This window comes from Mobula birostris, chromosome 11, assembly GCF_030028105.1.
Source record: "Mobula birostris isolate sMobBir1 chromosome 11, sMobBir1.hap1, whole genome shotgun sequence".
In the NCBI taxonomy this organism is placed as follows: Eukaryota; Metazoa; Chordata; class Chondrichthyes; order Myliobatiformes; family Myliobatidae; genus Mobula; species Mobula birostris.
In genome coordinates this window covers 60828562-60856439 of record NC_092380.1, presented here as the reverse complement: position 1 = coordinate 60856439, position 27878 = coordinate 60828562, and the positions used below count along the sequence as shown (strand labels likewise).

General features: G+C 41.2%; 1 protein-coding gene across 1 annotated transcript in view; it reads left to right on the top strand.

The window, feature by feature from the left end:
* slc22a18 (solute carrier family 22 member 18) overlaps window positions 1-27878 on the top strand; it is a 159916-nt gene that overhangs the window by 89511 nt on the left and 42527 nt on the right. Inside the window, exons 5-6 of the mRNA XM_072272304.1 lie at window positions 21614-21723; window positions 23705-23815. Of these exons, the coding sequence (XP_072128405.1) occupies window positions 21614-21723; window positions 23705-23815 (221 nt within the window). The remainder of the gene's footprint in view (window positions 1-21613; window positions 21724-23704; window positions 23816-27878) is intronic.

Genomic DNA, 27878 nt, shown 5'->3' with positions numbered 1-27878 from the left:
TTGGAGGTTACCCAGACGGAATATAAGGTGTTGTTCCACCAACCTGAATGTGGCCCCGATGTGGCCTTCTATACATTGGTGAGACCCGACGCAGACTGGGAGATCGTTTCGCTGAACACCAACGCTCTGTCTGCCGGAGAAGGCAGGATCTCCCAGTGGCCACACATTTTAATTCCACGTCCCATTCCCATTCTGATATGTCTATCCATGGCCTCCTCTACTGTAAAGATGAAGCCACACTCAGGTTGGGAGAGCAACAACCTGTATTCTGTCTGGGTAGCCTCCAACCTGATGGCATGAACGTCAATTTCTCAAACTTCCAGTAATTACCACCCCTCTCCTTCAACATTCCCCATTCCCATTCCCCTTTCTCACTTTATCTCCTTACCTGCCCATCACCTCCCTCTTTCCCTTTCTTCCATGGCCTTCTGTCCTTTCTTATCAGATTCCTCCTTCTCCAGTCCTTTATCTCTTTCACCAATCAACGTCCTAGCTCTTGGCTTCACCCCCTCCCCCCTCCCAGTTTCACCTATCACTTAATACCTTGTATTACTTCCTCCCCAGCCCCCACCCACCTTACTCTGACTTCTCATATCTGTTTCCCAGCCCTGATGAAGGGGCTCAGCACGAAATGTCAGCTGTTTACTCTTTTCCATAGATGCTGCCTGGGCTGCTGAGTTCCTCCGGCATTTTGTGTGTACTACACAGATGTGATTATATCTGTACTGTACCTTTTCCACAGCAGTGTAAGTTTGTGTGATGAGCTCCATTTCATGTTGATGAAGGCAGGAATGAACATGGCAATTATACTTATTTCTACCCTTTCTTCTGGCAGTTCATCCCACATATCCTCCATCCTCTGTACAAAAAAAAACACCTTGGCCTTCAAGTTCCCTTTAAATCTTTCCCCTCTTGCCTTAAGTCTGTACCCTCTAGTTTTAGATCACCCTGAGCCATGGGAAAAGACCTTTAATATTGTCAGCCGCCTTTGCTCCAGAATAAACAGCCCCAGTCTCTTTATGACTCAAACCCTCCATTCCCAACAATATCCATGTGAAACTTTTCTGCATCCTCTTAATCATATTCTTCCTATCCAAGAGGAAAGAGAAAATAAGTGGTCTCGTTCAGGGTATATGCTGATACTAAAGAACTAAGTTTAAGAAGTGGACCTCAGGAGTTGTAATTAATTAACTATTACCATGATAATTGCTCATTTAAAAAAGGGATCATGAGATTAGGGATTTTTTAAAAAGGGGTTTCTTTTCACTAAATCACTGGCACGAACATGAATGTTAAATAAAAACAGAAAACGGTGGAATTATTCAGTAGGTCAGAAGATATCTCAGTAAAGAGAAACAGCTTTACTGATTCAGATTCATGACCCTTCCTCCGAGCTAGGGAAAAGAGAACCCAAGTTAGTTTTCATTTGCAGTTACCGGTTGTGAATGCTTGGGAGATTGGTTTGGGTTAATTTGGTTCTTTTTGTAACAAATGTGAGACCCCGCTGGCTTCCTTGACTGCATAAATCTAGGGAATACACACTCCAGTCCCGCCAAACCCCCATGTATGAGCCTACTCTCAAAATCCCATCCCTGATCACTATGTATCCACATAGGACAGACAACAACCCATTAACTTCTGAACTGACCTTTGTGAAACTGGTTGCCACAGGCCATCGGTGGTTGGCGGCGTTGTCTGCCTATGATTTCAGCCTGAAGTACCGACCAGGGAGTCAGAACATTGATGCCGATCGTTGGCCTGACACACACATGAAGGGCTGGACAGGGACGGAGCGTGGGAGAGCGTTCCTGCCCCGGACTCAAAGCCATGTGCCAGTTTTCCATCACAGGGAAGGCAGAGGAAAGGCAAGGGCAGGATGGAGCGGTAGATCAATTGGGAGCTTCTGATGAGGCCATTCCACAAGCTTATTACAACCTGACTGCTCTGAAGACAAAGCAGTTGCCAGAATTGAGTCCTGGGGAAGTGGCAGCTGCTTAGCGAGATGACCCATGCATTGGTACTGTTTGTTCAGCAGTTGTGAAAGGGGACATGACCCAAGCAGACAAGGTGAAACACTCTGCGATGTCTTTGCTGCTGAGCAGATGGCCTAGGTTGGAGTTGAGGAACCAGATTCTATACCGGTTGGCGTCACCTCCAGACTGGCCTCGGCGTCTTCCTCCATATACATCGAAGGCACAACTTGCAATACTCTTCGAAGTCCAGCTTCATTCACGGCCAATAGAACCAATCTCTGAGCAATCCATAGGTCTTGTCAACCTCCAAGTGGCCGGAATCATCATGAAGTGACTTCAACACAATCCTCCAATACTTCTCAGGCAGGACCAGCTGTAAAGTTAAGTTGTGGATTTCCTACTTGTTTGGTATACAAATGGTGATGACCACGTCATAAAGATTATCCCAGGTAGTTTCCACACCTTGTGCAGAATGAGCACATCTTGGCCAGAGCATTGACTAGGTTTCCAAAATTGGTTTAAGTCCCAAATGTAAAGGAGTATATTCCTATTCCTGATAACTATGTATCAACCACAGCTGTAAAGATGTGCGTTTTTGCTTGTCATGAAACTTTGTCGTTTTGGTGGTATATACTAATGTTGATTAAGCTGTAAAAACATTAGAAATCAACTCTTACAGAAGAGCAGAGTTGGAGATCAAAATCACGTCGATTCCATTTAGAAAGCAGGTCAGATATGGGCATGAAAGGGATATTGTATTTAGTGATTTCAGTAAGTTTTACAATTGCACTCTCTGTTCTGCAACAACAGTCATTTGACTAACACAAGGCTGCCTTTAAGTAGACCAGACTGGTTTGGACATGTCCCATCGTGCCTTTAGACTTCCTCCCTTTTGTTAGATTTAGTATCCATGTTGATGTTTCCATAGTGACATTATCCCAAAATATTTCCCTTGATACCAGAACGTGCCTCAGGTGATAAAGGGAAATCAAAGATGTTGTGGGAGGTCCAAGCAATGATGTAGAAAACAACAGTTATATATACCGGGCTAAATGTTTAAAGGTCGCGTTGCAAGGGAATAATAAATAAAAATATTCATACCCAGAGGTCAACCTTGATTTGTCATTTACTCAGTAGGTCATGTCAATACACGACAAGAAGCTCATAGTTACGGGTGTATTCCTTTTTTCTATTTGCCCCGAGTTGATACATCTTAGTCTGAGTGTCTGAGGGGTAGGGGTGAAGGATATGGTGGTTAGGAGGTGGGTTTCAGGTGGGACATTGAGCTTCACTCATGAAGAATTAGATGAGGTACCCAAGATGCAGAGACCCCAAGCAGAGTTGGAAGTGGAACAAAACAAAACCAGAACACTACTCAAATCTTCTGCCTCCAGATTGAGAGGCAATATTTCTCACTCTTTAAGTTCTTCTAGTTCAACTCTCTTAGCTGAATCTTTTCCTTTTATACCATTTGAAATTTCTATTGAATGGTAACGAGCAGTTTGAATTTAGAAGAACAACATAAAAAGGGAACAAGAAGCAATGTTCCAAAGTTCAAAGTAAGTTTATTATCGAAGTATATATGTATACAGTATGTCACCGTTTACAAACCTGAGATTCATTTTCTTGTGGGCATACTCAGTAAATTGAATAACCATAATAGAATCAGTGAAAGACTGCACCAACAGGGCAGGTAACCAATGTGCAAAAGACAGCAAATTGCAAATACAAAAAGAAAGAAAAAGAAATAAACAAGTAATAAAATTGATAACATGAGATGAAGAGTTCTTGAAAGTGAGTCCATTGGTTATGGGAACAGTTCAGTGATGGGCAAGTAAAGTTATCCTCTCTGGTTCAAGAGCCATCTGGTTAATGTACTGGGTGCTCCACTCCCTGCAGTGAGCGATTATGTAGGTTAATGGTTATCAATAGTTTAAATGCTGAAAGCATTCAGAAAGTTGGGCCATACTTGTGGACCAAATGAAAAAGAATTAATATTCTGATTGCTGACTAAGGAGCACTCTGGTCTATCCATTAACCTGAAATGTTTACTTTGTTTCTTGGAGAGATGTGCTTAAGCCCTAGGGTTAATTTCAGGATAATAACTGGCTCTACATGTTTTTAAAATCCATTCACACAGCGTGCGGGTGTCACTGAAAAGGCCGGCATTTAGTTTCCATTATCGACTGCTCCTGAGAAGGTGATGTTGAGCACTCTCTTGAGCTCTTTGCTTGATTGAAATGTGGGATTGCTTTCCTATGCAGGCAAAATGATGCAAGTGCTCCTACAGTGCAAACAGGTAAAGAGCTCCAGGATTTTACCTCTTTGACAAAGGAACAGAAATAAATCTCCAAGACAGGAGTAGTCATCCCACCTGCCTCTTCTGAATGTCTTTCCAGGTGGTAACCAATGAGCTTTTGAGAGATGCTTATATATATATATAAAAAAAAGTGCATTTTGTAGATTGTGTCATTCCTTCAGTGAACTTCATGGGTGTAGTAATGATAATTGGAATTAGCATGCACACAGGAATAGGCCAGTTATCCTTTCAAGTCTGTTCCTGCATGCAGTGAAGTCATAGCTCCTCTATAAATAACATTACATCCTTTTGATTATTTTCCCCATATAAATCTTTTATCTCTGGTTGACCAAACAAAGATTCCATTTCACGTTAAGTATTTTTTAGCCTTGCTCGTGAAAGGCCCATCTCAAGTTTTTAAGCTATGCCCCTTAATTCTGGAGTCATGATCCAGAAGAAATACTTTCTTTTGGTAGAAGAGGTTGTGGTGGTGAAGGAGTACAAATACTTGGGTGTTCACCTTGACAACAGAGTTGACTGGAAAACCAGCACGAAGGCTGTTTACAAGAAGGGGATGAGCAGACTCTATTTTCTAAGGAAGCTGAGGTCCTTCAATGTGTGCAGCAGGATTTTGGAGATCTTTTACCAGTCTGGTGTAGCGAGTGCAGTCTTCTATGTTGCTTTATGTTTGGGGAGCACCATCTATGCTGGTAATGCAAAAAGACTAAATAAGCTTATCAAAAGGGCTGCATCTGTCCTCGGCTACAACCCAGACTCTTTTGAGTTAGTGGTGGAAAGAAGGTCACTAAACAAACAGTTATCCATTATGGACAATCTGGCACATCTTCTCCATGACCTACTGAATAAGCAACGGAACGCCCTTTTGAACAAGCTCATTCAGCTCCGCTGTCACAAGGATTGTTACAGAAAACCTGTCCTACCAAATGCAATAATCATATACATCAGTTTATCCCTGTGCGACAGGAGAACACAAGTCATAGTACAATAGTCTCTGCTTTATTATTTTGTACATTATTATTGCACAGTGTTGCACATTGATACATTATTGTATACTATTATTCTGTATGCTAGTTAAGTCTGCACACTGCTAAGTGTGTTTTAAATGCTGATGTAACAAAAGAATTTCCCATTCAGTATCAATAAAGTATTTATTATTATTCATTTCCCTCTACTCTGTTACATTCCCTATATAGGGAAAAGACTCTAGTTTATGTAATATATTTGTAAATTAATCCTTTGAGTCTGGAATCAGTCTGATAAATCCTTGCCATGCTCCAACCAAGCTGAGTATATTCCTCCAGAACTACGTGCATTATTTTGGGTTTATTCTAACCAGAATTTGCTATAACTAAGCATTTATTCCAAACTTTTCTGACCACAATTATTCAAATTTCCTCAGTCATTTCTTGATTGACAGATCAGTAAGTGGCTGATTTGAAATGAATTACGTAGTAGCAGAGAACAGGACATTTATACGTATGCTTTGGATAATTGCCATGTGTTACAGAGAACTTAGCTATTGGTAAGTTACATATAAAGAGAATTAGAATTATATTTCACAGGCTATAAGCATAACTTGAAAGGTGTATAAATGGCAATTTCATAGGAATGAGGATGTCTGTGAGCTGATCAGAAATTGCAGAGTTGACAGGTTTCTTTCAGTATGTGCTATCAGCTGATTCCTAGTCACACAAGGTCACTGCTAATAGGGAGATTAGTGCTGAACAGGCCTCGGGGAAAGTTCAGAGGAATGTCACACAGTCTATAAAGTATTTCTATGTCACCGAGGGCATGCTTGGGTTGAATTCACTGAGCAGGAAATTAATATAAGCCATTCTTCCCATTATGTTTACACCCCTTTTCTTTCTCCAGAAACCATAATTTCTAACTCAACTGGCCTTTATATAAATCTAGCCAATGAGTGTCAAAATGGTGGAATGTGGCATTGCTTTTCAAGGTGACTTCTCTAAGATTCATACGTTTAGCTCCAGAATTAGAATTTCTTCTTTGGTCCAGCTTGATGTTGTCCTTGTTTGATGCTGATATGCAGGCCTTCTAGTTACCACAGCCACTGGATCACAAGCAGGAGGAGGAGGAGGAACCTAGTTTTCATTCTTTCTTCAATCAGTAGCATTGACACCAATTAAATCAATCATGCTGCCGTGCAGTTTGAGTTAAATTAATCCAGGATATGTAAATTGTTATCTGTGCAGTAATCGCCAGACTGGAATTACTACCTTTAAGGACATGGGAGGAGACATTGGGATATAGAAAGAACTGGAGCAAAGGGGAGAATTTGGAAACTCTGCTCAGATGTTACTCAATATCAGAACTGAACTAGGGCTGCTGGAGGTGTGAGGCGGCAGCACTGCCTGCTGTACCATCACACATTTGTTTTTTGCCTTTGTGGATCAGCCTTATACTGATTAATGTTGTTATTTCATTAGGGGTCAAATGACATTTATTATTTAATTAGGAAACATAGGAAGGAGCCATTCAGCTCATCAACTCCCACCACCACTGTAGAGCAAGCCTGGCAATCCCATTACCCCATCTTCATAACTCTGAAAAGTTTTACTTCTAATATTTATCCATTTCTTTTTTGAAAGCTACCACTGAATCATATTCCACTACAACCTGATAGAGCATATTCTGGTCAGAACCAGCCATTGTATTTGGGGACAAACCTATTAAAACTGTGTACCTTGGTCTTTAACCCACCTAATAATAGGAACAGCTTCTCTCTTATTAATTGGCTTTCTACTCTTTCATCAAATCTACTTTCAAGTCATTGATCTGAAATGTTAAATCTTTTCTTTCTGGCAGCTGAATGTTTCCTGAATTTTTCTACTTTTTCAGACTGCCAGCATAATTTTCTTCGAGATTCACAAACACAAGAAAATCTACAGATGCTGGAAATCCAAAGGAACACGCACAAAATGTAAGAGGAACCTCCAGCATTTTGCTTCAGATTGCCTTTTTTTGCTTCAGCTATATTAAACAGCTTCTGTTCTCAGGCTAATAACCCTAGATTTTCTAGTCTGTTCTTGCAGTTGTCCCTCATTACTGGAATCATTCTGGAAAATCTTTTTTGCACTGCCGTTTGGACCTTCCCATCCTTTTTAGAATGTAGTGACTAGAACTGGGCGCACAACTTCTGATGTTCCGTAACAAATGTTTGATCATCATAATCCCCTTGCTTTTGTTACTTGTTTGCCAAGCCTGGGATTCGATGTGCTTTTGATCTCTACTAGAAATTCCTTCACTGTTCATTCAACACTTTGAAATCTTCCCCTAAATCTTACCCTACGCTCCCAGATCCAGGTCATTACAGACTCAACACTCCAATGCGTTCATTGCTGTATTGGGAGGCTTCAACGATGTTTCTTTATTGACAGTCATACCCATCTTCGATCAGTTTGTCAAGTGTGATACGAGAGAAAATAAAACATCGGCTCTCTTGTATGTAAATGTTACAGCTCCACAGCTCCCCCCTCCCCCCCACTTGGAAGATCAGATCACAGCCTGTCTCACCTCATGCCCTTGTATAAGCCCGAAGTACAGCGATAGCTAGCTACCACTAAGATAGTAAAGAAGTGGTCTCCAGAAGCCATCGAGGCCTTGAAGGGCTGCTTTAAGGTTACTGATTGGAATGTGCCTTGTGAACCATATGGGGAGAACATTAATAGACTTGCTGATTGCATTACTGGCTCCTTCAACTTCTGTGTCAACTGTAATGCCATCAAGGACTGTTTGCTGCTTCCCTGACAACAAACCGTGGGTCACCAGTCATCTAAAGGCTCTTCTCAACCACAAAAGGAGAGCCTTTAGATCAGGAGACCGGGAGGAATTGAAACATGTGAAGAGGGAGCTAAAGGTGAAGATCAAGGTGGCTAAAGAGGAATACAGGAGAAAGCTGGAGAACAAGCTTGGGCAAAGTAGCACATGGGAGGTGTGGAGAGGCATGAAGAACATCACTGGCTTCAATCAGCCCAGCTGTAGAGCCTTGAAATGCAACTGTGAATGGGCAAATGAGTTAAACCAATTCTTCAATAGGTTTGACAACTGCCCTTATGTTCACACCCCCCTCAGCACACCAGTCAGGTGCCAAGGCACCCAATGCCCCCTCAACACCAATGCCTCCCCTCCTCCATATGGATGAACAACACCAGCTACTACTGTCTACATCCCCTCCTTGCCCTGCACCTACCATCCACACTTTCACATACCAACTGCTATTGTCCCGATCTTCACTTCCCCCACCCCTGGCCTTGCATCAACTCCTCAGTCATCATGGACTCACCCTCACTACTGAGCAGGTGAGAAGGGCTCTGGGGAAACTCCGACACAGCAAAGCATTGGGACCAGATGGTGTGAAACCCCAGGTCCTGAAGGAATATGCTGAGTTGCTGTGTGGAGTTCTCCAGCACATTTTCAATCTGAGTCTCTGCCTGGAAAGGGTCCCAACTGTTTGGAAAACATCATGTCCCAGTACCCAAGAAGGGCCATCCAAAAGTCTTGAATTACTACCGTCCAGTGGCCTTGACCTCACACATCATGAACACCCTAGAGAGGTTGGTCTTGTCTCACCTCTGACCCCTGGTCAGATCAGCCCTCGATCCTCTGCCTACCAGGAGCACATTGGAGTCAATGATGCTGTCATCTATCTGCTGAACGGAGCCTATTCCCATTTGGATAAGCAGAGCAGCACTGTGAGGATCATGATTTTTGATTTCTCAAGTGTCTTCAATATCATACAGCCCTTGTCGCTGGGGGAAAAGCTCCATTTAATGCAGGTTGGCACCTGCAATGTATCCTGGATAATGGACTACCTGACTGGCAGACCACAGTTGTGCAGCTTCAGAGCTGTGGACTGTGTTGGCTCCCTTCCTATTTACCCTGTATACCTTGGACTTTGGATACAACACTGAGACATGTCACCTGCAGAAATTCTCCGATAACTCAGCAATAGTTGGGTGTATAAAGGAAGGATGCATACTGGGCCCTGGTGGAGGACTTTGCCAAATGGTGCAAGCTGAATCATCTGCAACTTAACATCAGAAAGACAAAGAAGATGGTGATAGAGTTTAGGAAGACTAAGCCTGCACTGCTCCCTGTTACTATTGATGGATGTGGTGAGGATGTGGATATGGTGAGGACCTACAAGTACCTGGGGTGCACCTGGATGACAAACTTGAGTGAAGCACCAACACAGAGGCTGTGTACAAGAAGGACCAGAGTTGCTTCTACTTCCTGAGGAGACTGAGGATCTTTGGAGTATACAGGTCTCTCCTTCACATGTTCTACCAGCGTGCTGTTGCCAGAACAGTCTTCTATATGGTGGTATGCCGGGGCAATGGCATCAACAGGGGTGATGCCAACAGGCTCAGTAAACTGACTTGAAAGGCTGGCACTGTCATAGGAGTCAAACTGGACACACTGGAGGCTGTGGTAGAACAGAAAATCCTGGCAATTGTAGACATTGTTTCTCTCCCTCTGCATGCCACCTTGGCTGAACAGAGGAGCACTTTTAGTAATAGACTAAGACAACTGCACTGCTCCAAAGTGCACTATATGAGCTCATTCTTACCCTCAGCCATTAGGCTCTATAATGAGTCAACCTATAGCTGGGGAAGTGATGATGCCCTCCTGTTAAACTGCTGAGGTAACTAATTTTTTATTCTTTCTTATTTCTCTTCTAATATTTGTATATCTAGGAATTTGTAATGCTACTGTGACACTATAATTTCCTTTGGGATCAATAAAGTATCTATCTAATACGAATCAAAAATAACGGAAATCCCAATGCACCATTGTCTATCTCCTTCCATTATGAAAATCTACTGTGGCTGTTTCTGCCTATGCTGTTACTCACAGTTTTTAGCTTGAGTTTTGCAGATTGGCTTTTTATGTTGAATTTTATAAAAATCCTTTTGAAAAAGACTGTACTTTTTGTAATCTATTGTATGATGTTCAGAAGCCCTCTGTAACCTTGTCCAAAAATGCAGTCAGATTAGTCAAACATTATTTGCCTAAAAATAGTTATTAACTCAGCAAACTGCGATTACATTTCTTTTTCTCTGTGATTATTATTTTGAAAAGCTTCCCCACCTATGAAGTTATGCTGACTGGCTAAGCTTGTCCTTGCATCTCTTTTTGAACACGAATGTAACTCTTGCCTTCGTATTGCCTTCTGATAATCCCACTATTACAAGCTTGGAAGATATGGGCCAGCCCGTGTGCAATCATCTCCACCTGAGCAACTTAAAATGCATCCTATGTTGTCCAGATGACATCCATATTACCTCTGTGTAATACTTCATCAATTTTTGTACCTGCAATCACTTCTATTGGGATCTTTACCTATAGTAAAAACAGGTACAAAGTGCTCATTAGGAATTGGCCATTGTCTGCACTTCCATGCTTGTATCACCCTTTTCTGTCTTATTGCCTCCACTTATTTTCTTGTTACTAGTGAACTGTGTAAATGTTCAATGAAGACTTCTGTGTCACTTTTGATTGCTGCAAATCTATTCTTTCTATTCTCTCTTCATCCTTATTTCATTTCTATTTTCCCCATGCAACAAATAACAATATGATGTGTTTAATATGCTCCTTCTTCAATTTTATCATGCTCTTTGTTTCTCATGTCATTCAGGAGAACTAGCTCTGGGTGACCTACCTTCCCCCTTATGGACAGACACTTAAACTTTATCTGAAGCCATCTGGCCATTATTCACTTACAATTCTGCCTGTCAGCCTTTGATTCCAGTTTTTTCACGTTAGATCCCTTTCATCCAACTGATGATCTGAAATGATAGGAGAAGACAGGAGGGGCAGGGATGGAGCCAAGAGCTGGACAACACTTTATATTCCATCTAGGTAGCCTCCAACCTGATGGCTTGAACATTGACTTCTCAAACTTCTGCTAATGCCCCACCTCCCCCTCGTACCCCATCCGTTATTTATTTATATACACACATTCTTTCTCTCTCTCCCCTTTTTCTCCCTCTGTACCTCTCACTATACCCCTTGCCCATCCTCTGGGTTCCCCCTCTCCCCCTTTTCTTTCTCCCTGGGCCTCCTGTCCCATGATCCTCTCATATCCCTTTTGCCAATCACCTGTCCAGCTCTTGGCTCCATCCCTCCCTCTCCTATCATTTCCGATCTCCCCCTCCCCCTCCAACTTTCAAATCCCTTACTCACTCTTCCTTCAGTTAGTCCTGACGAAGGGTCTCAGCCTGAAACGTCGACTGTACCTCTTCCTAGAGATGCTGCCTGGCCTGCTGCGTTCACCAGCAACTTTGATGTTTGTTACTATGTGTGAGTATGTTTTTTTAACACAGAGAGTAATGGGTGCCTAGAATGCACAGCCAGTGGTGGTAGAGGAGGTAAAGACATCTAAGTGGTTTGTAGGTAGACACATGAATGTGTAGAGAATGGGGTGATATGGACATTATGTAGGCAGAAGGGATGAGTTTAGTTGGGTGTATGATTATTAATTTGGCACAACATCATGGGCCTTTTCCTGTACTGTTCTACATTCTAATTCTGGGTTATCGTTTTCCCCTTTCCATTATTGATCAGAAGCTTATGATTACTGTTCCCTAAGTGACGACATGACCTACCTTAGAACTGGATTCCACAATGCCGGCTTCTTCATTTTTACCAAAACATAAACTGATCAAGAAAGCTTGAACAACATACAAAATGTTGGAGGAACTCAGCAGGTCAGGCAGCAACTAAACTTGAACATCGTGTTCAAGATTTTCAGCATCTGCAGAATGTCTTTGTGTTTATGATCAAGAAAGCCCTCCTGAATACACCTAAATTTCCTCCACTTCTTTGCTCTTTTAAATTCGTCGAAATCAATACTGGGATTATTAGAGTCACCATTATCATCGCTCTACACATCTTGCATCTCTTAATAGTTCTCTGCAGATTTCCCCACTTCAACCTGTCCTCACTTTAGGGCTGAAATGTAATCTGGTTGTTGATCTCAGAAAAAAAGACTCGGGAATTCAAATTGAAACACAATGCTGGAAATACTCAGTAGGTGAGGGAATATCTGTGGGTAGATAAACAGAATTAACATCCCATGGGCGTGACCTTGCCACAGAAATAAGAAGAGTTAGAAATAAAACTAATTTTATTTTACAGAGAAGGGAAAGAGTAGGCAATAATGGATAAAAGGGTGGAGACCAAGAATGAATGATGACACAAATGGTGACAGAGTCAGTTTAAAAAAAAGGTGGTAACGATTTGGTAATGACATGATGTGCCCAGGGGAGATGTAAAAATGAAAGCAAAGAAACAAAAGCACTGGAATCATGAGATACAATTCTGCAGAAGCTGGAAATCTGACATGAAGATAGAACACAGGTAAATGCTCAGTAGATCAGACAGTATCTGTTGATAGAGAAACAGAGTTAACATTTCAACCAGTTCAGATACAAATGGGTTCCAGTTAAGGAACTGAACTTGAGTATGGGGCATTCTATCTCAACATCTTAATTGGTGGTTCCCGTCTGGGCCTTGATCTTATTTATTTCTCTGGATTATTTATTGATTGAGATACAGTGTGGAAAAGGCCCTTCCAGCCCTTCGAGCCACGCTGCCCAGCAATCCCCCAGTTTAATCCTAGTTTAATCGTGGGACAATTTACAATTACCAGTTAACCTACCGACCGTCTTCGAACTGTGGGAGGAAACCAGAGCACCTGGAAGAAACCCGCACCCAGAGAACGTATAAACTTCCTACAGGCATCGGCTGGAATTGAACCCTGGTCCCCGGTTCTGTAAAACGTTGTGCTAACCACTGTGCCACCCCTATTGTTGCTTGTGGCGTTGATGTTTCAAAATCAACAGTGAAAATTTGCATGAAATCATGTAAAGCCATGTGCATTTAGAACATGGAGCATAGAACAGTACAGCCAGGAACAGGCCCTGTGGTACATAACATTGGGCCAAAACAATCAAATTGGTAATTAAGTGGCTAACTAAACTAACTTCCCTTTACCTACACAATGCTGTTTCGATTTTCCTCTACCACCAACCCCAGGCAGTGCATTCCAGCACTACCACTCACTGTGTACAGTAAAAAAGCACTTACTGCTCACATCTCCTTTGAAATTACCCCCTCCCACCTTGAATGCATACCCTTTAGCATTAGACGCTTAACACCTGGGAAAAAGATATGGTCTGGCTACTCTATCTATGCCTCTCATAATCTTATAAATCTATATCAGATCTCCCCTCCACCACTCCAGAGAAAACAACTCAAATTTGTCCAATCTCTTGTTATAACACGTGCCATCTAATCCAGGCAACATTCTGTTAAACTTTTTATACACCTTCTCCAAAGCTTCGACGTCCTTCCTATAATGGGACAACCAGAAGTGTATGTAATACTCCAGAGGTGGCCTAACTAGAGTTTTATAAAGCTGTAACATAACTTCCTGACTCCTGAACTCAGTGGCTCAGCTAATAAAAGCAAGCATGCCATATGCCATCTTAGCCACACAATCAACCTGCCTAGGTACTTTTAGGGAGCTTTGAACTTGGACCCGAAGATCCCTCTGCTTATCCAACACTGTTAAAGGTCTTGTCTTTACATTTGACCTACCGAGGTGCAACACTTCACATTTGGCCGGGGTAACCTCCATTCATTCCTCTGCCCATATCTACAATGGATCTATATCCAGTTGTATTCTTTGCCAGTCTTTTATACTATCCACAACACCGCCAGTCTTCAGATCATCTGCAGACTTACTTACGTTACTTAGTAATGTAGGACCATTGGATTTGATGAGAATGACCATGGAGCACTGAATGCTCAACCTGGAAGGCTGAGAGATTGTGCTGGATGGGAGTGAGAGGACAGAGATGGGAAATAGCCTAGGTTATTTTTGTTGAAACAGGTAAAGTACTTCTTCCTGGCTCAATAATTTTTTACTGTCCGATTAGCTTCTCCTCAAATGAACAAGCAACTGATGCTGTGGTTGTGCTCAGCTGAGCACTGAGAAGTGCAACATATTGTATATCAAAGGATGCTCATTTATATTTTATAAGACCTGTCAACTGATGTAGTTAGGTCCTGTGGCTGTTCAGCGTTCCTCCTGGAAAAGGCGGAGGCAGCTCCCCACCATCATTATAACATTCACTATCTACCATGCAGTTGTTTCCAAATTTTCCTTTTTGTAGGTCAAAATTCGCAGATGACATTAGGTGAGATAATGCTTATGGAATACTGTAATGAGGAAAGGAATTAAAAACTTAGAGCTGTGGTGATACTTGGGAAAAGTTTGGGAGTGAAAGTCAATGCAGTACTTCAAGAATGCAGAGATATATGATCACGTATTTTGTGTTAAAGGGCTTGGAATTTAGAGGTAATGTGTATATATATCAGATATAATATATTCAGATATAAGGATACAAGAAAGGATGAAGAAGGAAGTTTCTTGAAAGTATAAGGACAAATTAAAAGCATGTTATATTTTATAAGTAGGAGCACAGAAAATTAAAACAAATAGGAGAAGATAAATTTCTGTAAGGTAATAGACGATGTGAAGCCCCTTAAGAACCCTAGAAAGTGTACACTTTAGATTCGTCACATCGCTACTAGAGATGAAAAGTTGTTGTCAGGTGAGATGTTGGGACTAAAAATCAGCTCAGAAGAAGCTTAAAGGAGATTTTTAGAATCATAGTGATTCCCTTCCATGTGGAAAGAATGATAGGTGTCATTGGTTGAAGGTTCTCATTAAAGATGTGCAGATCACATAAATATTTATTCAGAGATTTGGAACACTGAATTCTTTGATTTGGACTGAATGAGGCAGGGATATTGCATCTTTTTTTAAAGAAAAAGTGGATAATTATTTAAACTGTTGGAAAATACAGAACTGTGGGAGAATGAGAAGTGGTATTAGTTTTGGATCGCAATGATAAATACTTGACAGAGACTGGTATAGTGTACGATCTCAATCTGTGCTAAAAACCTTACCAGGGAAGCTTGAAATATGTGATTTTAATTTGAAATAGCACAGGCGGGCATAAGTACAATTGAATGAAAACATAACTTGTTTGTGTTCAAAATACAGTTAATTTTAGATACGGTTTATATTTGCACCATGTGATGTGCTTGTGGCATTGGAGGTATTAGGATAGGAGTCGCAGTTGGTTTTGACTGCTGAGCGGCTCATAGTGCATTCTATGTTTGTTTGGACTTGCACTGTGTCAGATGGCTAATGGCTTGTTGTCAGGTTTGTGGAAGCTGGGAGGTGGAGGGTGGAAGAGTGGTATATCCTGAACATGTAATGCTGTGCTTAGCCTGCACATAATTAGCTGCAGGAGGTTAATGTCAATATCAAACCACTTCCTGGCACTTGCACACTAAACAGCAGGAGTATTTTTAAATGGTAGGAAACTGGCAAAATGAACTGTTTACCCTACGTGTGGTGTTTTGATATTAAAAAAAATCCTCCTACGCCTGATGTTTCCTTCCTGAATATAACTTCTTCAGAAAATAAAAATATTCTTCTCTCATATGTTTCCTCTGTCATTGCTTGCTGGAGAATCTTGCTGATACCATGCCCAAGTAAACTTTCTTTACATAAAACTCAGAAACTGGTAGTGGCCCATTCCACCATGGGAGGAGGAGGACTGGTGAAACAAGTGACTTCTCAATAAATTTATTATGATTATATGTAGTTGGTCTAAATCTTACTTTATCAAAATATGTGGATGAGTTTCTGCTTTCTCTGTTTGGAAGTTAATATATTGGTAACCATTATTTATCATAAGCCACTTTTTCTGAAAATATCTTAGTGACAAATGTCCTAATTTTTGGTATCAAACTGAAGAAACAGGAACCCAAAAAAATGAAAATTTTCAATATTACGAGCAACAATGATGGCTTAAGATATACAGACAACTTTCATAGTTCCTTCAATTCCACTGAGCATCTTCCATGCCAACATTTTTCTCATATTCATTTGAAAACTCATGACATGAAAATTCTTGGCTATTGAATACAGAAGCAGAAACAGAACAATAAAATATTCTATTGCTACCACGATAAGAAAGTAAAACGAAAAAGTTGAAAATTCTGATGACAAGATGCTAAATATTTAAAGTATTTCCATTTATTTTCCAGGGATCATTTTGAGCTATGTCCCTGCACTTGATAATGATGAGAAATGAGTCAGTAGAAATCTAGAGAAGTGGTTGTTGAAAGGAGATACTTTTTTTTGTTGCTCTCTGAATTGATGTAACTAATTTAAATCCTGATAGGTAGTGAATACAATGATGTATTGGAACATCTGCTATCAACCTTTCATGCCAGCAATTGGACAAGACACCTATATTGAGTCTGTTGTTGAATAAGTAATGAACTAAAACTATGCTTTGTCTTACAATCAATATGTTTACCAGTTTTTTTCTGTGTAACTAAGTGATTAAGCTGTAGAGGAACAATCTTGGAGAGTGTTGGCAGCAGTGGAAGGGAAGCAGGGAACAATATTTCTGATCAAGATGCATAGAATCGTGCATTTTGTTTCCAGCAGTTCAGTGTGTGGTAAGCGAACTCAAATAACAATGGTATTCCACAACCAAATAGCAAAGAGCAAGAGTTCGGCTTTCATCAGATTTCAGAAGGTGATTTCTGTAGTCATGGGTGAAGAGACAAGTAAACAGAGTGATTATTTAGAGCATCCATGAATTTGTGAGAACCTCTAAGTACAGGTGAGAGGTGCAACATGCGGTCAATTAAAAATGCAACTTCTGATGGAACTTTGCCATAAATTTCATTTTGAGCGCTGTTTTCAGAATGGAAAAGTCACTAACTTGAGTGCCAAAGCCACTGTCGTTTGGTCGTTTTTCTCACTTGTTTGTTGAACTTTGCTGTGTACCAATATTTTCTGCATTTGCCTACCACATTTAACAAAATAATTAATTGACAGCAACTTGCCTTACATCATGCATGTCTTTGACATCTCTCTATACAAATGTAATTCTTCTTTCTTTAAAAAAATCATATAAGGTAAATGGAGAATGCAACCTAACAGGTGTATGTAACAAGACATCTTTAATTATCTTAATGTTAAAGTGTATATCTTTCTTTCCCAAGTCTATTTTAGCTTATTACACATGGGCTTCTATTACAATTTTATAAGGAGTTATAGTGTACCGTGTTCCTCATTTTTGAGAAGGTGCAGAAACTCTTGTGTTCCTACATGGAGTTATACTGAATTCCTAAGGACAGGAGATAATGCAGGTGCCGAAATCCCGAACAAAAACAGAATTCTGGAAGAACTCAGCAGGTCAAGCAGCATTTGTGGAGATGTAATTTGACCCTGCATCAAGGTTGAGAGGGAGCAGAAAAGATTGCTAGCATGTTGTACTAAGTAGGTGTGTCGGATAGAACCTGGTAGGTGGAACCAGATAGAGAGAGGGCTATGGGACAGTGTAGGTAGGTGATAGGTGGAGCGACTTTGCGAAGGGGATGATGAGCAGATGGAGCTAGGTGGGGGAGGGGATGTGAAGGGTGAACAAAACTATGTGGATAGGCAAGTGTGTGTAGGTAAAGACAGGCTTTCCTGAAATTAGAAAATGTTACATTTATAGCTTTGGGTTGTAAGCTACCAAAACAGATTATGAGATGCTGTTCTTCCAATTTGCCTTGGCCTTTCCATGGCAATGGAGAATGCCAAGGACAGGCAAGTCTGTGTGAGAGTGGGAAGGATGGTCAAAGTAACATGTAACCAGAAGTTCAAGATGGCCAATGTGGACATGGTGCTCTGCCTAGTCTATGCTTGGTTTCACCCATGTAGGGGAGCCCACATGACAAACACAATGTTTGAAAAAGTGCACGCTCCCTCATCACACCTGGAAGAGCTATTTATTGTCCCTGGATAGTGGTGAGGAACGAGATGGGAGAACTGGTGTGTTAAAGGAAAATGCCGAGAGAAAGAGAAAAGATTGGGGAGGAATGAGTAAACCTGAGAGTGAACCCCTGCAGAAAGGGGAAGAGGAGAAGATGTTACTGGTGATGGGATTGCATTGGAGCTAGTGGAAGTGGCAGAAGATGGTGTTTAGATGGGGAGTCTGGTGGGGTGAAAGATGAACACCAAGGGAGTTCTACTGCTGTTCTGCTTGGGAGAGGGTGGTGAAAACAGATGTGCTGGAAATGAAGGAAATACAGGTGAAGGCTCCATTGATTAAAGCCCTGCTCCCAGGACAGTTCAGAAACCCCAGAGCAGAAGATCTCATCTTGAGAACAGAAGACCTACTTGGAGAAATTGAGAGAAAGGGGATGGCATCTTTAGGAGGAAGAGTGGGAACAGCTATAGTAGAGACCTTCCCCCCCCGCTCCCCACAAACCTGGTACCATTAACCTATCATCCCCTCCGCACCTGTCTCCACCTATCACCTGTCAGACTCTACCCCATTCTCCTGCTATATATTGGCAATAGTTCCAGTTCCCCCCTCAGTCCTTTTGGGGGTTCTCAACCCCAAAAATTGATGCTAGTTGACCTATTGAGTTCTTCCAGCAATCTGTCTTTGTTCTGAATTGGCTTGAGGAGTTACAAAGATTTCTGTGACCCTGGGGTGAGTAGAGGTATAATTACAGACTCAAGAAAGTTGTGTTTATAATTAACCGGGCGTATCCAGATGTAATTAACCAGCGCCCCACCCCTAAATAAAGTTTGGTGATCTACACTGAAAATTACAGTCAATGGAAGAGGATGGGAATTACCTTGACTTGGTGGTATTCACAATTATAATATCTACCGATACTACTCTCCAGAGAGGGCTGTGATAAATAAGCACTGCCTAAGTAGCAGAGTTAGTACCTTCAAAAGAGAAGGTGAAGTACTGTATAAATTGTCTCATGTTGTTATCTGACTGCTGTAAAATCAGAGAGGTGGTTAAGTTTAACAGAAAGTGATTGCAGGGGTGTTGATCTACAGCTAACCCTGCCCTTTGAATGTAGTGTAGCTAATTCTGTCTGGATGACAGTCACATTCCACTAGTGACACTGTATTGTTAGCTAGATTGTAGAGGAGGCCTAGTGTAATGAAAGGCTAGCATCATTTGAAGCTGTAAGATGAACCTTGGTTGAGCAGGTGTAAGGTGGAGAGAAGTCCTGTATCATCAGATACGACATGGTGGCCATACCATGGAAAAGGATGGCTTACATATGCTAATCCCAGTGAAGAGATGATACTGACTATCATTAGGAGGCCTTCGAATGAAGGTATAACCAATAGCATTAATGGCGCCATCAATATCATTATCCTCAAAACGTAAACAACAGGAATTCTGCAGATGCTGGAAATTCAAGCAACACACATCAAAGTTGCTGGTGAACGCAGCAGGCCAGGCAGCATCTCTAGGAAGAGGTACAGTCGACGTTTCTGACGAAGGGTCTCGACGTCCTGACGAAGGGTCTCGGCCTGAAACATCGACTGTACCTCTTCCTAGAGATGCTGCCTGGCCTGCTGCGTTCACCAGCAACTTTGATGTGAATAACAGTATCCTACTGCTCACATCGCACTTCTCCCGCAGCCACCCTCTTCATCTCCAGATACCTGGTCAGAAGGCAGTGGAGACCAGAGATCAAAGTAAGCAGTTAATTCCAAATGATCAGTGGATGCTGTAAGATGTTTGTGGAGTGCACAAGTGGTCAAGGTCAGCAAGTACATTTTCAAATGCATTATCTTTCCCTGAGTACTTTTAGCTTCAGGCACTGTTCAATTCACCACACCCATATCATTCACCTCATGATGGTTGCTATCCAAACAAGTCATGCTTGGCGTTCATTTAGTCTATCACACCCTCATACTCAGCAATCAATACATACCCACATCTCACAATGAATTCTATACTGTAAAATGTTCAACCATTTATTTTGCATATTCATCCACACAGAGACAGAGGTCATTGGGCCCATTGAATGTGTGGCAACTCTCTGAACATTCCCAATGAATCACATTTCCCCATTTATTTCCTTCTTTTCTCTCGTATGCACATAAACTCCACCCAAGTGATTTGTAAACCACACATTCCTTGTTGGACAAGGTGTTGCTCAAATAGTCACAGCGTGAGATTGAGTGTGCTTCCATACGCTCAGCCCTGTGAAGAGGCAAGCCACCCAACATCGGGCAGACAGTGGCAACACGTACTAGTATCCTACCACTAACAGCACATCCACCTCTCCAGAACACAGACTCCCTTTTGATTCATAACCTGCAGGTGAGAGAAGTATATGATCTTCTTTCACCATAACCTTGCACATTCTTCCTTTAGTAAAAGCACCCAGGAGCTGCAATCAAGCTCAAGGCAGTCCCTCTATTAAATTACTACAGCACAGCAGAAGACCATTTGGCCAATGAGTCTGTGCTGGCTCCAACTAGTGCCGATCCTTCAGTCCCCGTTCTTTGCATATTTCCTGTTATTGCACATAAGCATACAAGTGATAACCCAGTTCCCGTTGAAAGCTCTGATTCTGTTTCTACCACCCTAATAGATAAAGAGTTCAAATTCATAGCTCGTCACTGTACAAAAAGAAATATTCACATCCTCCTTAAAATATTTTGCTCAAAACTTTATATCTGTGGTTGAACCATTTGCTAATGGGAACTACTTCTCTTTATTTGCCATATCCAATCCAGTCATGATTAATAAGGCTTCTCTGTTTCCCCTCTTTCTGGGTTGTCGATAAAATATCGACTTTCGCTGGTGTACAAGTTCATAGTTAGCAACAACCTTTCAATAACTCACCTAAGTTAAGAGTTATGTGTGTGAGCACAGAATGTGTTTCAGCAAATAATACAACCAAATAAAATGTCACATCCAAATTTTTGTGTATTCTTACCTGTCACATACCTAGATGTTTCTGTGGAATCAATACTACTGTGGTTATAGCACATGATAAGACATTGAAGCAAGCAAATCGGTTTAATTGTGTACTAGACATTGAACTCTGAACTGAAGGTTTAAATCTATTATTTTAAAAACCAGAGACTCCTGATTAAACTTTATATTGCATTTGCGTTAATGCAATTGCCTTAACACAAGAGCATCAAGTGTACAAGCAATATATTTTGCCTTCAGATCACATTCAGTTTTTGAGTTGTCATGAAGACAAAAATATATAAATTGAATCCTTAGTTGCAAGAAACAAAGGATCAAAGGTCCTTTTGCACATAATGTTCTAACCAATCTTGATAGATGCTTTGCTTGATATTTAATTAATGACAGGTGTAGAATGGAAATTTATAAGCCCACGTTGTTGATTTAACATCTGTTACGTCCTTCAGGGAGTCGTTTGCAGCCTACGTTGCAGCAGCAGGATCTGTTCTGAACAGCATTGTAGTGATGAAATATATACCGGAAGATACCAAATCTGTGATACGAAAAAGCAAACCAGGTCAGTTGAGGCTTATGTGTGTCTCAGTACAGTCCAGCCATGACCAGCAGATCCTGTGATAACCTGTCCTATTTCTGAACTATACAGTATTTTATGGTTTAAACTTTTCTTGCCTTTGTCTTCCTGACCAGAAAATTTTGACTTCACGTGCATCAGATGTCGTAGACATTGCATCAAATCATTGGATGTTATGGAAATCCATTTGACCAGTCATACCTGTGCTGCCTCTTTAAAAGAGCTGTTAAATTTAATTCCAGTCCCTATTTCATCCCCATATACTTGCAAATTCATACACTTAATATGTGTCCAGTTGCCATTAGAAAGTTCCTGTGGAATTCAGTCCCAGCGTCGTGTTAGGTAGTACATTCCAGCTTCTGACAACACCCTCTGTGGGAAAAAAACTTTATTTCCGTTCTAATATTTTTGCCGTTTATTTTAAACTTTTAACGTTTGGTTATCAACCCACTTGCCAGAGTAAACATTTTTCATACGTACTCTATCGTGGAGGTCTATTGAAACAAGATATGCAGCATTCAGCCTCTGTCAAGGCTGTACTTGTCGGCATCCATCCTCAGGAACTGTCCAAAAATGTTGACTGGTGCAGCCAAAAATATGATTACTGTCCAATTTTTCCTTCCACCCCTAAGCTATACCACGGTCAAATGCAATGATCCTTTGATTTGGATCAGTGACCTCAGCAAAGAATGGGATGTAAACCTAAGATATTTTCTCATATATGGCAGTTTGAAAAGCTCTCCCAAATGGTGGATGCTGAGTCAGCTGAAACTTTTCAGAATCTGAATCAGAATCAGAATTAAGTTCAATATCACTGCGATAGGTCATGAAATTTGTTGTTTTGCAGCAGCAGTACATCGTAATACATAATAATAAAACAACTATAAATTCCAAACAAATGTTTATTAAAAACTTAATTAAATAAGTAGTTTAAAAAGATGGCAAAATCAGAAAAATGGATAGTGAGGTAGTGTAGATGGTTCATTGTCCTTCAGAAATCTGATGATAGAGAGAAAGAAGCTGTTCCTAAAATGTTGAGTGTGGGTCTTCAGGCTCCTCTACCACCTCCTCAATGAGAAGAGGCAGATGCTGGGTAATGGGCGACCTTAATGATGGATGCCACCTTTCTGAGGCTTTGATGCTGGAGAAGCTTGGCCCGTTGTGGAGCTGGCTGAGTTTACAACTTTCTGTAGCTGTTTCCAGTCCTGTGCAGTGGCCTCTCCATACCAGACAGTGGTGCAACCAGCTGGAAGACTCCCCACGACACGTATGTAGAAGCCTGCATGACGTACCACATATCCTCAAACTGAAGTCGGCAGATATTTGTTAAGTAAAGCTTTTAAAGGATAGTGCACAAAGATGAGTTATAAGAGGTGTTACAGATCAGCATAATATACTTGATAACAGAGTAACTTCAGAGCATGCATGGTCTTCTGCTATAACTTAGTTTGTATAGCTCAGTAGTGTGTCAGCACTTTTATGTGCCAAGTCACTGGAAAAGTCATTTTTTAAAATATCAATAAGCAACTGTGTGGATGATTCTTGAGCAGGAATGTGAGCAAATGAGTGCCGTGAGGTGATATAAAAATCTGGTTGGTTCACCAAGGGAGTTTGGGCATTGTCAGTCCAGTCCCAAGAGGCACATTTACAAATTTGAATTACTTTGGTAGTTTCATTCAGAGAGATTATATGGAAAAAATGTGTCTGAGATCCTGCTGTCCCTAATATTCCAGCAGTGTATCTAATAAAGCCATTGGCAACTCTCCCAGAGGATTTGTGGGTGAAGACATTAAAGGACATAGAATAGAATATCCTAAATTTACTCAGTGGATTTTGCTGATAGAGAAGAAAAAGAGGAAACCAACCAAAGGATGAATGGTTAAAAAAAAATACACTAGTGAGATCATTTGTGTGAAACACAGAGCATACAAATCGATGAGCAATGATATGCTTATTTCATTTCTAGAAATGGCTTCCAGTAGGAACATCTTCAATGTGAAAAAAATTTTCAAACTGTTGAGCATCCCTGGAGCCACAGAAATACTTGCCATTAAAGCCATCACTGGACTGCCAATGGGTAAGTCACCTTTCATTACCTCTTTAAATATGAAAGAGACAGCTGCTGGGTAATTGCTCAATGTAAATTATTATTATTGTCTCTGTTCTTGCAATGGGTAAATGACTTCATATTTTTATGTATATATAACAGACAGATCTATGTGAAATAAACTACCATATACTGTTTTAATAAATGCTAATCATATTATAGTTCTTTGTTTCTCCCTTCCCGAGGATAAAGCTCAGCTAGTTCTGTTCATTACTTCAAATAAGTGATATATGTAAGTCCAAACGTTTGAGTATTGGTGCTAAGAATGAGGAATGGTGTATCTGTGTCCTACTATTCCTGGGTTGATGGCGTTAGGCGATGTTCTTAATCAGCAAGTTTGATCTAACAGATTTGTCTATAACATCAGGAGTTGGATTGGCTGACATCAGATTAGGAACCAAAATGTGGCATAAATCTATGAGAATTGAGATAAAGAGCATGGTAAACTCAACAAAAAGAAATTTGAAGATGAATGCAGAGTTTGGGCAGCTATTTGCAGCAGTGGACAGAAGTTTACTTCACAGAAAGAAGGATAATCAAAAGAAATGATTGGCACAGCCAAATATAATATGTAAAAATAAACAGATTTGAGGCAACATTTACTGGTTAAAAATTAATAAAGATTTATATAAAGATGCATTTATGTGCATTTTTGAAGTGCAGAAGTACGTGGGAAAAATATGACAGATTTTCTATGCAGTTTGGAAAAGGGTCAGTAAATCAAATACTGAAGTTTTTAATTCATTGAATCCAAGCATAATCAAATGAAATATTAGTCAGAAGCCATTCAACCACCATTAGAGCAGCACAACTAGTATACCTTCCCAAGTACTACTTAACTAGTAGAAAACAATTTGGTCCATCAAGTTCATGTTAGCTCCTGGCAATGCAATTACGTCTCTCCTTATTATCCTGCATACATACTACTTATGGGGTTGAGAGGGATAATAAATCAGCCATGATGGAATAGCGGAGCAGATTCGATGGGCCAAATGGCGTGATTCTGCTTCTATGTCTTATGGTCTTATTTTTTCTCCCATTCTCATTATCGCCTCTGTGATTCTTTTGCCACCTGTCTCCCAGAGCAGCACATTTTTCAGATGTGCTGCTATTGAAGAGTCTTAATGTGCCATTCTCCACGTTGAGCCCTCATGGGCAAGGGATAGGAATGTTGTTAATTCTATCAAGCATTCTGAGAATGCCTTTAAAGCAATTTCTCTATCAAGCTAGAAATTTCTCACAGAGTATGGAGTGCTCGTTTCAGAAGTTTGATGTCAGGCATGTGAGCAATGTGGCCTGCCCAAACAGGCTGTCTAGATGCCTTCCAGGTGAGTTGACACTTCACTTGTGAGTCTGCCAGTTTGTCTACATATCCGGTGCTCTTGGTATCGCCTCCTGTGCATTGGAGAGACCTGATACAGATTGGGAGGTGCTTCATCAAGCATCTTTGCTCTGTTTGCCACAAAAGATGGGCTTTTCCTGTGGCCACCCATATTAATTCTACTTCCCATTCTCATTCCTACTTGTCGATCCATGGCCTCCTAGATTGCCAAGATTAAGACAACACTCAGTTGGAGAAACAATATCTCATATCCCATCTGGGTATCCTCCAACCTGAGAACATGAGCATCAATTTCTCTAACCTCTGGTTATTTCTTCTCCTCCTCTCTTTTCCATTTCCCACTCTGGTTCCCCTCTTATCCATTCCCTTCACCTTCCCATCCCCTCCCTCTGGTGCCCCTTCTCCTGCCCTTTCTCCCATGGTCCACTCTCCTCTTCTATCAGGATCCTTCTTCAGCCCTTTACCTTTTCTACCTATCACCTCCCAGCTTCTCACAGTACCCTCCCTCGTCCCACACCCACCTATTTTCCCTTCCATCAGGCTTCACCCTTCACCTTCTAGCTTGTACTCCTACCCCTCCTTATTCTGGCTTCTTCCTCCTTCCTTTCCACTCCTGACGTCTTGGCCCCAGACATCGACAGTTTATTCCTCTCCATAGATGCTGCCTGACCTGCTGAGTTCCTCCAGAATTCTGTGTGTGTTGCTAAAAGATAAAAACTGCACACTTGACACTTAGCTCATTGTCCACTTAGAACAGTCGCCCTAGTCCCTTTGCATATTTTTGAGATATGGCACCTCCAAATTGCAACTAATGCAACAACCAGACAACTGCATGTAACGTGGTTCCTGTTTTATACCAAAGTATTACATTTACAACCAGTGTATCGGAAAATATACAATGATCTGACATTCAGCAAGGTGATAGTTCAGCACTTGTAACTGTCAGAGGAATGGTCAGCAAAAACTTGATGGGCTGAAGGTCCTATTTCCATGGTGTATCTCTTGATGAATGGTTGGGGGAGATTTTGGCTAAAGATTGAGATAATCAGTGTGACGTCACAGCCAATTCATCATCTGCATTCTTCAGATGGGTTCACTTACAAAGGCATTTTTGGATTCTGCTTAGTTACTCATGTAATTAAATAATTTTCATCTTGGTGCATAGCAGATTTAGGTGTGGGGTTAGTGTGGTTAGAAACCTTGCCTAATATAATATGTCATTTATTCTTGCAGGTCTAAGAGCAATACAAATAGCAATTTTTCTAGTTTCGTTGATGGGAGGAGATGTAAATGGAAAAAGAGGGTCTGATAAGACCAGTGGTGTTAGCACACTTCCAGTCCTTACAGTGTAGGTTTGCACAAGGAATAGTCACCCACCTCTTTGCACACTACAGTTGGTAAAATGGTGTGGAGGAGGATGTAAGGGACCCTGACTCGGTTCGTCCCCAACAGCTGTGCAACGGAGGACTCTCTGAACTACAAGTTGTATCCAGGGTCACACACTTAGACAGCTATCAGGTGTTTCTGGAAGCTCATCAACTCAGTGAAAGATGCCCTTTGACCTGCCGAAAACTTGTTGGTCCTCCTGCGCTGCGGGATGTCTGTAAGAGAATGCTGCTAACTAGCATATCCCAAGCTGCGGTAGTACATGCTGATGAGGGATGCTAAGGCTCTGTGGGGAAGGACCACGTTCTAGGGACCATAGATGGAAGAGCTGAGTTGGGTGGGGAAGCACCTCTAACAGCGAAAGTGTATGCACCCTTGGCGGGGGGGGGGGGCACATCAGTGGCTATGGTGCTCGCGTTTTACTTTTCCTTTTAAAAAGAGTTCACTGCTGAATGTTTTGACTATGAATGCAGAAGTTTTGCACTGTTACTTCCTTTTTTTTATTATTGTGAACAAAGGTTAGGTTTGAAATTAAAAGAGCAAAGGGTAATCTCTGAGTTTACTGGAGCGATGATAATTGTGCTGCAGTTCACATCCAAGCCCTTTGAAACGCAAAGATGAAAATGTTATAAGAAGTAAGGAAATGTCAAAAAAAACTTGCATTTTTCTTGCTTGTTAGCATTTGCAATTCTATTTGGGAAGTACCATTAGCAAATTTTGTGTGGCCTCAATGCAGTCCTGTAAGATTGCAAGACAGTTAGCACAACACTTCACAGTGCCAGCTGTAAGATCGGGGATCAGTTCCCGCCACCGTCCGTAACAAGTTTGTACCTTCTCCCCAAGACCGCGTGGGTTTCCTCTGGGTGCTCCAGTTTCCTCCCACATTCCGAAGATGTATGGTTAGGGTTAGTGAGTTGTGGGCACACTATGTTGGCGCTGGAAGCATAGCAACGCTTCCAAGCTGATTTTATTTGATGCAAACACACATTTCACTAAACCTTTCAACATACATATGACAAGTAAATCTTTAATTTCTAAATATTTCATCTTTAGATCCAAATTTATTACATTTAAATAGCTACAGTGCCTCATAGTTTGCAGTTTCTTGGTTTACTGGCATAGTAGACAGCAGCAATAGTCTGACATGGAGCAGCACTGGAACAGGCTCGCTGGCCCACCAGGTCTGTGTGAACATGATGCCTAGTTAAACTGATCTCATCCACCTCCTCATGGTCCCCCTTTCCTTGCCTGTTGATGTGTCTAAGTGCCTCTTAAATGTTAAAGGGAATACCCTTACTAAATGCT